Here is a 14,091-nt window from a genome sequence, read left to right on the forward strand (position 1 = left end):
TCTTCGCAATGTGGCTGATGGAAAATATCAGAACCGTTAGTTTAAATGTTGATAAACTATTAGGCAATTACACGGCAGTATGTGTGCGAATGTTCCCCAAACTTGAAACTCACATGCTGCTTATGTATTCCAGTTAGGCTCTACACCCCTTATTAAGGGGGTTAATGTTATTTGGCCACTTTAGTTGTGAAACAAACCTTATCAAAACGTATAGGCCTATGGGCTAGGCTACATGAGGGGTGCGACTATGATTCGAAAAAGTTGGAACAAATTGTTTCTTGCCGTTACGCTGGGCATCATTCACAAGTGATAATATATCATTCACAAGTGATAGGCTAATATTATCACCCATCAGACTATTCTTGATTTAATCTTGGCTTTACATGTACCAAATAATATATATGACATTTGTTTTGATTTAGAATGGATCATTATCATGCACCTGTCTTAAAACAGGGGCAGGGGAAGAAAATACATGTCATCTATGCATTTAAATAGAAAATGGAGGACGCTTTTCCCGTGGTTCATTTTCATGACAGCCAGGTAGGCTATACTCCTGTTGTAAAGATAAGCAATGTGCTTAATATTAGGAAAGTTGAGGAAAAAAAATATAGTAGGCCTTTCCAAAAGAAAGCTGATGGGAATCCTCCTCTTTTTAATGTGCTACAGGTGGGAGATGCTATGGTGACCAGCGAGCTGAGATAAGGGGGGACTTTACCTAGCAGGGTCTTGTAGATGACATACAAAACATACAAAACCCTAGACACGACAAAACACATATATCATCCTCGTCACACCCTGACCTAACCAAAATAATAAAGAAAACAAAGAACACTAAGGTCAGGGTGTGACCTGTGGCCCGTCGTTAGAGGTTCTGGTCTGTGGCCCGTCGTTAAAGGTTCTGTAAACCGTCGCCGGGCGCTCTGGACTGGGCACTGTCGCCGGACGCTCTGGACTGGGCACTGAGGCGCACTGTAGGTCTGGTGCGTGGTGCCTCAGGGCGAGTGCGGGGAGCAGGAACAGGGCGTACTGGGCCCTGGAGGCGCACTGGAGGCCTGGTGCATGGTGCCGGCACTGGTGGTACTGGGCTGGTGACACGCACCTCAGAGCGAGTGCGGGGAGGAGGCATTGGATACACTGGACCGTAGAGACGCATTGGAGATCCAGAACATAGAGCTGGCTCAATATGTCCTGGCTGGATGCCCAATCTAGCCCGGCAAATGCGAGGAGCTGGAATAGACTGCACGGGGCTAGAATAGCGCACTGAAGATACCATGAGCATCTCTGCATAACACGGTGCCTGACCAGTTACACGCTCCCCACGGTAAGCACGAGGAGTTGGCTCAGGTCTCCTACCTGGGTCTCCTACCTGACTCAGCCAATGTCCTCGTGTGCTCCTCCCCCCAAAAAATATTGGGGCTGCCTCTCGGGCTTCCGTGCTAGTCGTGTACCCACATATCGTAACCGTTCCTCCATTCTCCTGTATCCCTCATCGCACTGTTCCATTGAATCCCAGGCAGGCTCTGGCACTCTCCCTGGATCGATCGACCACCTAGACAAGTTCAACCCCATAAACATACAAAAACCCTAGACACGGCAAAACACATATATCACCCTTGTCACACCCTGACCTAACCAAAATAATAAAGAAAACAAAGAATACTAAGGTCAGGGTGTGACAGTGACTAAATGGTCATATGAAATTTGACTGCCTTCGTGACTCGTGACCGCCGGAGTGGCGGTAATACGGTCACCACAACAGCCCTGTCTGTTATGAACTGAAAAGAAGAATGACCCAGGGATGTGTTTGGGGACATTTAATACAATGTGACTGGCAGATCGGGTGCTGTATTTGAATAATCGACCCGGAGGGAATGGCTGCCATTTTACGGGCTCCCAACCAACTGTGCTATTTTGTTTGTTTTTTCGCATTGTTTGTAACTTATTTTGTACATAATGTTGCTGCTACCGTCTCTTATGACCGAAAAGAGCTTCTGGATATACGAACAGCGATTACTCACCTCGAACTGGACAAAGATTTTTTCTTTAATGAGTCCAACGCAAAGGATATATTGCATCTCCAAGACCAGGCCCAAATCCCTGTAATTTCCAAGAAGAAATTATGGAAATACAGGGAGCGGAGATCAGGGTGCATTGTGAGAATTCTTTGGCAAGTGGGTAAACTTCCTCTACCATCTGTTCTATTGGCCAACGTGCAATCACTGGGAAATCAATTTGATATCTCTGTTCTATATTATAGTAACCAATAAAGTGTTAAACAAATGAAAAAATATTTTAGATTATAGATTCTTCAAAGTAGCCACATTTTGCCTTGAGGACACCGTTGCACACTCTTGGCATTCTCTCAACCAGCTTCACCTGGAATGCTTTTCCAACAGTCTTAAAGGAGTTCCCACATATGCTGAGCACTTGTTGGCTGCTTTTCATTCACTCTGCTCTACATCTCAAATTGGGACCCAACAACAGATTTCCAACTGTCTAATGTCCATTGCCCATGTCTCTTGGCCCAAGCAAGTCTCTTCTTCTTATAGGTGTCCTTTAGTAGTGGTTTATTTGCAACAATTTGACCATGAAGGCCTGATTCAAGCAGTCTCTTCTGAATAGTTGATGTTGAGATGTGTCTGTCACTTGAACTCCGTGAAGCATTTATTTGGGCTGGTAACTCTAATGAACTTATCCTCTACAGCAGAGGTAACTCTGGGTCTTCCTTTCCTGTGGCAGTCCTCATGAGAGCCAGTTTCATCACAGTGCTTGATTGTTTTTGCCACTGCACATTAAGAAACTTTCTTAAGTTTTTGAAATTGAAGTTCTTGAAATTTTCCGCATTGACTGATCTTCATGTTTTAAAGTGATGATGGACTGTCGTTGCTCTTTGCTTATTTGAGCTCTTCTTGCCATAATATGAACTTGTTATTTTACCAAATAGGGATATCTTCTGTATACCACCCCTACAGTGCCTTGCAAAAGTATCTATCCCCCTTGGCGTTTTTCCTATTTTGTTGCATTGCAACCTGTAATATAAATAGATTTTTAGTTGGATTTCATGTAATGAACATACACAAAATAGTCCAAATTGGTGAAGTGAAATGCAAAAAATAACTTGTTATACAAAAAAAAAAAATTAATAGAAAAGTGATGAGTGCATATGTATTCACCCCCTTTGATATGAAGCCCCTAAATAAGATCTGGGGCAACCAATTACCTTCAAGAGTCCACATGTGTGCAATATAAGTGTCACATGATCTGTCACATGATCTCAGTATATCTACACCTGTCCTGAAAGGCCCCAGAGTCTGCAACCTCACAAAGCAAGGGGCACCACCAAGCAAGCGGCACCATGAAGACCGAGGAGCTCTTCAAACAGGTCAGGGACAAAGTTGTGGAGAAGTACAGATCAGGATTGGGTTATAAAAAAGTATCCGAAACGTTGAATATGGCACCATAATAAACCTGCCAAAAGAGGGCCGCCCACCAAAACTCATGGACCAGGCAAGGAGAGCAATAATCAGAGAGGCAACAAAGAGACCAAAGATAACCATGAAGAAGCTGCAAAGCTCCACTGCGGAGATTGGAGTACCTGTTCATTGGACCACATTAAGCCGTACATTCCACAGACCTAAGCTTTACGGAAGTGTGGCCAGAAAAATGCCATTGCTTATTAATGAAAAAAATGACGCCGACAAAACATTACAAAACCAAACCGTGAAGCTCAACGGCAAAGTGCCATAAAAAAAGTCAACATCCCATTAAAAAAAAAAGAGTCAACCTCCCATATGTAACGGATGTGAAACGGCTAGCTTAGTTAGTGGTGCGCGCTAAATAGCGTTTCAATCGGTTACGTCACTTGCTCTGAGACCTTGAAGTAGTAGTTCCCCTTGCTCTGCAAGGGCCACGGCTTTTGTGGAGCGATGGGTAATGATGCTTCAAGGGTGACTGTTGTCAATGTGTGCAGAGGGTCCCTGGTTCGTGCCCGGGTATGGGCGAGGGGACGGTTTAAAATTATTCTGTTACACATACAAAAAAAGTAGTCAACCTCCCATACAAAAAAAGAGTCAACCTCCCATACAAAAAAAAGTAGTCAACCTCCCATACAAAAAACAAAGAGTCAACCTCCCATACAAAAAACAAAGAGTCAACCTCCCATACAAAAAACAAAGAGTCAACCTCCCACAAACACAAGTGGGAAAAGGGTACCTAAGTATGGTTCCCAACCAGAGACAACAATAGACAGCTGTCCCTGATTGAGAACTATACCCGGCCAAACACAAAGAAATAGAAAACATAGAACACAAAACATAGAATGCCCACCCTAACTCACGTCCTGACCAAACCAAAATAGAGACATAAAAAGGATCTCTAAGGTCAAGGCGTGACAAAATTGGAAATCGCAAATTCAACAATGAGTGGTTTGGAAGGAATCAGTGGCTAACTGCAAGCGTTGCATAGCAATTACTATTTTGCTTCTCCTACCTGTTATTCGGTGGAGAGGGTGTGTGGTCCAAATCTGGGTTTAAGGATTTAAAACAGCTGTCTGAATTGGTCTTATTTCCAAGCTTAAAAGGATAGAAATAACCTCGCAACAAACCATGGGCCAGAAAAGGTTGAATACATTGGTCATGCTGTCAATCCAGCATGACTTCAGTCGCATTTAAAACAACTGGGAACTAGGAACTGGAGAATCTCAGAATTCAGTGAGCTAAAGACAACTGGGAACTCTGGGAAAAAAACTAGCTCCGACAGGGAAAATATGTTTTGAACTGTAATCCAACTCGGAATTCCAAGTCGGGAACTCGGGCCTCTTTCTAGAGCTCCAAACTGAAGATCACTGATGTCATGATTCAACCTTATTTTTTTCAAGGTTCCCAGCACCTTTGATGACAAAACTTGCCTACAAGAAGTACCACCGCTCCACCTTCCTGTTCAAGTCAGCACAGCACAACTGTCACACCCTGATCTGTTTCACCTGTCCTTGTGATTGTCTCCACTCCCTCCAGGTGTCGCTTATTTCCTTGGTGTATTTATCCCTGTGTTTCCTGTCTCTCTGTGCCGGTTTGTCTTGTATGTTTAAGTCAACCAGCGTGGTTTTTCCTGTGCTGCTGCTTCTCTATTCTCGTCTACTAGTCCTCCCCCTGTTTTCTGGATCCATTCCTGCCTGCCCTCGAGCCTGCCTGCCATTCTGTACCTCTGGAACTCTGAACTGGTTTTGACCTTTTGCCTGTCCATGACCTTTCTCTTGCCTACCCCGTTTGGATTGTTAATTAACATCTTGGACTATAACCATCTGCCTCCTGTGTCTGCATCTGGGTCTCGCCTTGTGCCCTTATAACAACGAGTCCAAAAATGTATTGGAATGCTGCTGCATAAATTATCTCATGTGCTTTTCTACACGAGGACAGGACACTATATAAAGTTGTTGGGTCTGTAACCATGTCTGCCAGTGACAGTCTTCCCATTCAAATATTTTTTTTAAGTAATAGACCCATGTAATTCCAGTTGGTATTGCGAGAGTTGTTTTGTTTGCGCAATGCACTGTCTGTGCATCAGTAAATTGTCTATAAAAGTGGATCCTCATGATTATATTTTCCTTCCTTTTTAGACCACGTAGCCCCAATAAAATACTTCAGATGGTAGGCTAACTGCGTCTCTCTCTGAATTTCTGTCGGTATCCATTTTGAAAGTGCTGAACAAATAGTCCTACCTCATAGCAAAAAGTTTGATTTCATTTGCTTATATTTAGATCTAAGTATTGATGATATGAGAACAAGCATTATACATTTACTGAACATTAATGTGTGTGTATGGTTCAAAAGTCAAAACTCATGGTGTTCGTTGTTACTGAAGGACAATAACGTTAGCGACTTACACAAATCCACAAGGAGTCAGAAATGCCATTTGTTTAAGCACGTCAGCCATATCAGCTATGGTTTTAAGTCAGTAAATGAGGCTGAATGAATTGTTTCGCTGCCAAACGAGGCTCCACTGAGTGGTTAGGATTCACTCCTTTTAGGATTCTCTATTTTCAGGTCTCTCCAGAGATGTTCGATCAGGTAATGAGGCACATGACAGCCAACTTGGAGAATTATGGAGGCCACTGTGTTCTTGGGGACCTTCAACGCTGCATAAATATTTTTGTACCCTTCCCCAGATCTGTGCCTTGACACAATCCTGTCTCAGAGCTCTAAGGACAATTCCTTCGACCTAATGGCTTGGTTTTGACGCTGACATGCACTGTCGACTGTAGGACCTTATATAGACAGTTGTGCTTTTCCAAATCATGTCCAATAAATTGAATTTGCCACAGGTGGACTCCAATCAAGTTGTTGAAACATCTCAAGGATGATCAATGGAAACAGGATGCACTTGAGCTCAATTTCGACTCTCATAGTAAAGGATCTGAATACTTATGTAAATAAGGTATTTTTGTTATTTTTTGCTTTGTCATTATGGGGTTTTGTGTATAGATTGATGAGGAACATTTTTTATTTATTCCATTTAAGTATAAGGCTGTAAGGCAACAAAATGTGGAAAAGTTCAAGGGCTCTGAATACTTGTACTGTCCTGCATTGTACTCTACCGCAAATGACCTGAAAGCACATATGTTTCTAGGAAGTCATGCCTTATTGGCAGTCTTTCAGCTATGTTTCTGGCAAGATTAGGAATGTGTCACAACAAGGGGTGTGTCATGTTTGTCATTTATTATCATGTCTTGTCCCTGTGCTCCCCATTCTATTCGTTTCCCTCTGCTGGTCTTATTTGGTTCTTTCCCTCCTTCTATCCCTCTCTCTCCCCCTCCCTCTCTCACTCTCTCGCTCTCTCTTCTCTCTATCGTTCCGTTCCTGCTCCCAGCTGTTCCTATTCCCCTAATCATCATTTAGTCTTCCCACACCTGTTCCCGATCCTTTCCCCTGATTAGAGTCCCTATTTATTCCTTTGTGTTCCGTTCCTGTCCCGTCGGTTCCTTGTTTAGTATTCACCGTGCTGTGATTGTGTTTCGCCCTGTCCTGTCGTGTTTTTTGCCTTCATCAGATGCTGCGTGTGAGCAGGTGTCTCTGTCAACTACGGCCTGCGCCTACCCGAAGCGACCTGCAGTCTGTGGCCGCTTCTCTTGTTATTCCCCTCTACAGACTAGAGGATTTCTGTTATTCCCTGTTTGGACTTGAATAAACTCTGTTTCTGTTAAGTCGCTTTTGGGTCCTCTATCACCAGCATGACAGAAGGAACCGACCAAGGAATGGACCCAGCGACTTCAGACGCTCGTTACACTGCCGTCAAGATCCAAGGAGCCATGCTCGGCAGACACGAGCAGGAATTGTCTGCTGCTCGCCATGCCGTGGAGAACCTGGCCGCTCAGGTTTCCGACCTCTCTGGACAGTTCCAGAGTCTACGTCTCGTGCCACCTGTTACTTCCTGGCCTGCCGAGCCTCCAGAACCTAGGGTTAATAACCCACCTTGCTACTCCGGGCAGCCCACTGAGTGCCGCTCCTTTCTCACGCAGTGTGAGATTGTGTTCTCTCTCCAACCCAACACATACTCTAGAGAGAGAGCTCGGGTTGCTTACGTCATTTCACTCCTTACTGGCCGGGCTCGAGAATGGGGCACAGCTATCTGGGAGGCAAGGGCTGATTGCTCTAACAAGTTCCAGAACTTTAAAGAGGAGATGATTCGGGTTTTTGACCGTTCAGTTTTTGGTAGGGAGGCTTCTAGGGCCCTGGCTTCCTTATGCCAAGGTGAACGGTCCATAACGGATTATTCTATTGAGTTTCGCACTCTTGCTGCCTCTAGTGAGTGGAACGAGCCGGCGCTGCTCGCTCGTTTTCTGGAGGGACTCCACGCAGTGGTTAAGGATGAGATTCTCTCCCGGGAGGTTCCTTCAGATGTGGACTCTTTGATTGCTCTCGCCATCCGCATAGAACGACGGGTAGATCTTCGTCACCGGGCTCGTGGAAGAGAGCTCGCATCAACGGTGTTTCCCTGCTCCGCATCGCAACCATCTCCCTCCTCTGGCTTTGAGACTGAGCCCATGCAGCTGGGAGGGATTCGCATCTCGACTAAGGAGAGGGAACGGAGGATCACCAACCGCCTGTGCCTCTATTGCGGAGTTGCTGGACATTTTGTTAATTCATGTCCAGTAAGAGGCCAGAGCCCATCAGTAAGCGGAGGGCTACTGGTGAGCGCTACTACTCAGGTCTCTTCATCTAGATCTTGTACTACTATGTCGGTCCATCTACGCTGGACCGGTTCGGGTGCTACATGCAGTGCCTTGATTGACTCTGGGGCTGAGGGTTGTTTCATGGACGAAGCATGGGTTCGGAAACATAACATTCCTTTCAGACCGTTAGACAAGCCTACGCCCATGTTTGCCTTAGATGGTAGTCATCTTCCCAGTATCAAATTTGAGACACTACCTTTAACTCTCACAGTATCTGGTAACCACAGTGAGACTATTTCTTTTTTGATTTTCCGTTCACCGTTTACACCTGTTGTTTTGGGTCATCCCTGGCTAGTATGTCATAATCCTTCTATTAATTGGTCTAGTAATTCTATCCTATCCTGGAACGTTTCTTGTCATGTGAAGTGTTTAATGTCTGCCATCCCTCCCGTTTCTTCTGTCCCTACTTCTCAGGAGGAACCTGGCGATTTGACAGGAGTGCCGGAGGAATATCATGATCTGCGCACGGTCTTCAGTCGGTCCCGAGCCAACTCCCTTCCTCCTCACCGGTCGTATGATTGTAGTATTGATCTCCTTCCGGGGACCACTCCTCCTCGAGGTAGACTATACTCTCTGTCGGCTCCCGAACGTAAGGCTCTCGAGGATTATTTGTCTGTGTCTCTTGACGCCGGTACCATAGTGCCTTCTTCTTCTCCGGCCGGGGCGGGGTTTTTTTTGTTAAGAAGAAGGACGGTACTCTGCGCCCTGCGTGGATTATCGAGGGCTGAATGACATAACGGTTAAGAATCGTTATCCGCTTCCCCTTATGTCATCAGCCTTCGAGATTCTGCAGGGAGCCAGGTGCTTTACTAAGTTGGACCTTCGTAACGCTTACCATCTCGTGCGCATCAGAGAGGGGGACGAGTGGAAAACGGCGTTTAACACTCCGTTAGGGCATTTTGAGTACCGGGTTCTGCCGTTCGGTCTCGCCAATGCGCCAGCTGTTTTTCAGGCATTAGTTAATGATGTTCTGAGAGACATGCTGAACATCTTTGTTTTTGTCTATCTTGACGATATCCTGATTTTTTCTCCGTCACTCGAGATTCATGTTCAGCACGTTCGACGTGTTCTACAGCGCCTTTTAGAGAATTGTCTCTACGTAAAGGCTGAGAAGTGCTCTTTTCATGTCTCCTCCGTTACTTTTCTCGGTTCCGTTATTTCCGCTGAAGGCATTCAGATGGATTCCGCTAAGGTCCAAGCTGTCAGTGATTGGCCCGTTCCAAGGTCACGTGTCGAGTTGCAGCGCTTTTTAGGTTTCGCTAATTTCTATCGGCGTTTCATTCGTAATTTCGGTCAAGTTGCTGCTCCTCTCACAGCTCTTACTTCTGTCAAGACGTGTTTTAAGTGGTCCGGTTCCGCCCAGGGAGCTTTTGATCTTCTAAAAGAACGTTTTACGTCCGCTCCTATCCTCGTTACTCCTGACGTCACTAGACAATTCATTGTCGAGGTTGACGCTTCAGAGGTAGGCGTGGGAGCCATTCTATCCCAGCGCTTCCAGTCTGACGATAAGGTTCATCCTTGCGCTTATTTTTCTCATCGCCTGTCGCCATCTGAGCGCAACTATGATGTGGGTAACCGTGAACTGCTCGCCATCCGCTTAGCCCTAGGCGAATGGCGACAGTGGTTGGAGGGGGCGACCGTTCCTTTTGTCGTTTGGACAGACCATAAGAACCTTGAGTACATCCGTTCTGCCAAACGACTTAATGCCCGTCAAGCTCGTTGGGCGTTGTTTTTCGCTCGTTTCGAGTTTGTGATTTCTTACCGTCCGGGTAGCAAGAACACCAAGCCTGATGCCTTATCCCGTCTGTTTAGTTCTTCTGTGGCTTCTACTGATCCCGAGGGGATTCTTCCTTATGGGCGTGTTGTCGGGTTAACAGTCTGGGGAATTGAAAGACAGGTTAAGCAAGCACTCACGCACACTGCGTCGCCGCGCGCTTGTCCTAGTAACCTCCTTTTCGTTCCTGTTTCCACTCGTCTGGCTGTTCTTCAGTGGGCTCACTCTGCCAAGTTAGCTGGTCATCCCGGTGTTCGAGGCACTCTTGCGTCTATTCGCCAGCGCTTTTGGTGGCCGACTCAGGAGCGTGACACGCGCCGTTTCGTGGCTGCTTGTTCGGACTGCGCGCAGACTAAGTCGGGTAACTCTCCTCCTGCCGGTCGTCTCAGACCGCTCCCCATTCCTTCTCGACCATGGTCTCACATCGCCTTAGGCTTCACTACCGGTCTGCCTTTGTCTGCGGGGAAGACTGTGAGAGCCGCCAATAAACGCAGGATTAAGAGTCCAAGGTATTGTTGCGGCCAGAGAGTGTGGCTTTCCACTCGCAACCTTCCTCTTACGACAGCTTCTCGTAAGTTGACTCCGCGGTTCATTGGTCCGTTCCGTGTCTCCCAGGTCGTCAATCCTGTCGCTGTGCGACTGCTTCTTCCGCGACATCTTCGTCGCGTCCATCCTGTCTTCCATGTCTCCTGTGTTAAGCCCTTTCTTCGCACCCCGTTCGTCTTCCCTCCCCCTCCCGTCCTTGTCGAGAGCGCACCTATTTACAAGGTACATAAGATCATGGACATGCGTTCTCGGGGACGGGGTTCACCAATACTTAGTGGATTGGGAGGGTTACGGTCCTGAGGAGAGGAGTTGGGTTCCGTCTCGGGACGTGCTGGACCGTTCAGTCATCGATGATTTCCTCCGTTGCCGCCAGGATTCCTCCTCGAGTGCGCCAGGAGGCGCTCGGTGAGTGGGGGGGTACTGTCATGTTTGTCATTTATTATCATGTCTTGTCCCTGTGCTCCCCATTCTATTCGTTTCCCTCTGCTGGTCTTATTTGGTTCTTTCCCTCCTTCTATCCCTCTCTCTCCCCCTCCCTCTCTCACTCTCTCGCTCTCTCTTCTCTCTATCGTTCCGTTCCTGCTCCCAGCTGTTCCTATTCCCCTAATCATCATTTAGTCTTCCCACACCTGTTCCCGATCCTTTCCCCTGATTAGAGTCCCTATTTATTCCTTTGTGTTCCGTTCCTGTCCCGTCGGTTCCTTGTTTAGTATTCACCGTGCTGTGATTGTGTTTCGCCCTGTCCTGTCGTGTTTTTTGCCTTCATCAGATGCTGCGTGTGAGCAGGTGTCTCTGTCAACTATGGCCTGCGCCTACCCGAAGCGACCTGCAGTCTGTGGCCGCTTCTCTTGTTATTCCCCTCTACAGACTAGAGGATTTCTGTTATTCCCTGTTTGGACTTGAATAAACTCTGTTTCTGTTAAGTCGCTTTTGGGTCCTCTATCACCAGCATGACAGGGTGTGTCATGCGGACTGATGCAGGTTCTTTTAATGGGTTATTTCTAATCGTTGAGATTAAAATACAGTATCTTTGACAAGAGCAACCTGGCAGGATGTGTTGGGCAAACAAAATATTTGCAGACTTCTTTTGCCAAGAGGGCAATGAAGGTTGGCAAGTAAACAAAAGCATTGCAGGTCATTGTCAGGGGACATTTAATACCATTGAATAAACACCTGCTATAACAAATAAACACCTTTGGCAATAATCTTTTCAGTGGATAGTTTGAATGATAAGTATTGTGGTGTGATATTATACAATCTGCTGTTCAAACAACAACAGTGGACACCCCGGCACTGTTTTGGTAAAAAGTTGAGGGATGGGGCTGGAGAAATGTAACCACACTCAAATGAATAGACAGAGCTATGCATCATCCATGAGATCAAAATTATAATTTTAACTATGTTTTGAGTTCATAAAAAAACTTTTTTTTTAAACATTCAAGCTATTGCACATGCAACACTGAGCTAGAGTTCAATCAAAGTGACCACCGATGATAGCATGGGGCACTGAAACATTTGCTCTACCTTCTTGGCTGGTTTACATTTGGCCTATCGACATGTCTGTAGACAGTTGTCGTGGTGACATCATGAACATTCTATTGTCATCTGACATCAAACTTGTTGTTGTCATTGCGAAAAAGTATAAATACAAAGTGACAGTCTGAATGGCATCAGCAGCCCAGAGCTTCAAATAGCATGCTTCCTCTATTTTAACACCAATAAACCCATATATCAACCTATACTAGCTGGCAAGGCAACTAAAACCACTTTCTAAACAATGTTTTGGTTTCTTTATATCCTTAATATTGTTGGACCCCAGTGGGGATCCATAATAAAACACAAAACATGTCATCTAGCTAAAGTTAGCTGGCTACCCAGTTCAAATAATGACCTAAGTATAGCTGATAAAGTCTTCCTTTTACAGGGAAATAAAAGTATTATTATTTACAAAGTAATGGCGAGCATACAGAAAATAGCTTATGGCTGTGAGTGTGACTAAATAAAAGTAGTTCATTCTGAGGATTTTAGAACTCCGGCACTATCTCGTCACAGATGGATTTGGTCTTGTTGCTGTACCAGCCCAGTAACCACGACAAGGAAACCAACAGTCGCAGCAACGGTCTACAGTATAAATTAAATATAGTTTTGATCGGTGACACTTGTCACATTCTAATTATTACAGACCAAGTATTTACTCTATCACATGCATTGTCTACACCTTGTCATAATGGATTTTTGTCAAATAAAATAAAACAATGACAATTACGAAGTGTGCAGACAGCATTATGCACATTCAGAACAACGTTCTCTTACTGAAGCAAATTTTCACTTAATCTTAATTGTTTTCTTACAGGATTTTTTAAATGATTAAACACAGTTATGTTCCAAAACATTTCATTCAAAGTCAAACACAGATTTTCTTGAGTGATATTGTTTCAATATAAATTGAATGGAAGTGTGTGAGCTATTTTAGGGTGACTATTCATACATGAAGTAAACTATGACATTGCAGGAATAGTTTACTTCACAGGGCATTCCATAGAGATTGTATTAAAAATATAATACAGTCGCATAGAGCTTGTATTAAAAATATAATACAGTCGCATAACTCCACTCATGGTAAGAAAACAATTACGATTAGATCGTCATTTTGAGAAACTATCCTTTAAAGGGAATTGTTTGTTTTGCTGACAAACAATTTGTTTTTTGGGGTTTGAAATTAGTTATTGGACAAGGTAAACTTACCAGAAACAGCATTGGTCACCCTACCTGTTGAGATACCAAAGATAAAATGTTTACGCAAGGGAAATGAATATGGAAAAATAAGTTGGTTTTATAGCATTATAGACTACATTTAAGATTTACATTTACATTTAAGTCATTTAGCAGACTAAATAGAAGTGGGGACAAAGGAAAACGTGTGCAATTCAACACCAGCTTTTCTCATCAGCGTCATATTGAGAAGAGACAATACTTACTCATCATCAACAAAAGCAGCACCAAAAGCATGGTTTGGTTCCCCATTGTCACTAGCTCCTTAGCCAAGATAATTCAAATCTATGAGAAAAGATTATAATCATTTTTACCATAGTCGTCAGAAACTATTAATATTATTATCCCATCCTTAAAATGTATTTTACGCAGATTTTACATGTTGTATTGATAAGCTCACCTATTTCTGTGGATTTACCCTCTCATGGATGCGGTACAATTGGACACGAGGCTTATATACTGTTCATTTCTGTGATGGAATGCACCTTGATCGAAAGCTCTACAAACCGGTTGTCTCACCAGGTACAATAATCAATTGACCATTTATGTGAAACATTCGCGTGACAAAGGGCAAAAACAAATTGCTTCCTCATATGGGCGGTAGGGTAGCCTAGTGGTTAGAGCGTGGGACTAGTTGCCGGAAGGTTGCAAGTTCAAATCCCCGAGCTGACAAGGTGTGTCTGTTGGTTTGTTTCGTTATTCTGTCTATTCAACATAACTCAAAGAAATCTGTGAATATATACAAATATTTCACAAGCTAAACCATAAT

At 44.6% G+C, this 14,091-nt stretch overlaps 1 protein-coding gene across 2 annotated transcripts in view; it reads right to left on the minus strand.

Moving 5' to 3' along the window:
• The window catches only part of LOC124048475 (alpha-tectorin-like), a 51,115-nt gene extending 37,274 nt beyond the window's left edge, over positions 1–13,841 (minus strand). For both annotated transcript variants that reach the window (XM_046369312.1, XM_046369311.1), the window contains exons 1-3: positions 13,723–13,841; positions 13,529–13,607; positions 13,296–13,319 (exon numbers count right to left, since the gene is read on the minus strand). In XM_046369312.1, coding sequence (XP_046225268.1) covers positions 13,296–13,319; positions 13,529–13,574 — 70 coding nt within the window. In that variant the 5' untranslated portion in view covers positions 13,575–13,607; positions 13,723–13,841. The remainder of the gene's footprint in view (positions 1–13,295; positions 13,320–13,528; positions 13,608–13,722) is intronic.
• Positions 13,842–14,091: the final 250 nt, after the last annotated feature.

Source organism: Oncorhynchus gorbuscha, linkage group LG11 (assembly GCF_021184085.1).
Source record: "Oncorhynchus gorbuscha isolate QuinsamMale2020 ecotype Even-year linkage group LG11, OgorEven_v1.0, whole genome shotgun sequence".
Classification (NCBI taxonomy): domain Eukaryota; kingdom Metazoa; phylum Chordata; class Actinopteri; order Salmoniformes; family Salmonidae; genus Oncorhynchus; species Oncorhynchus gorbuscha.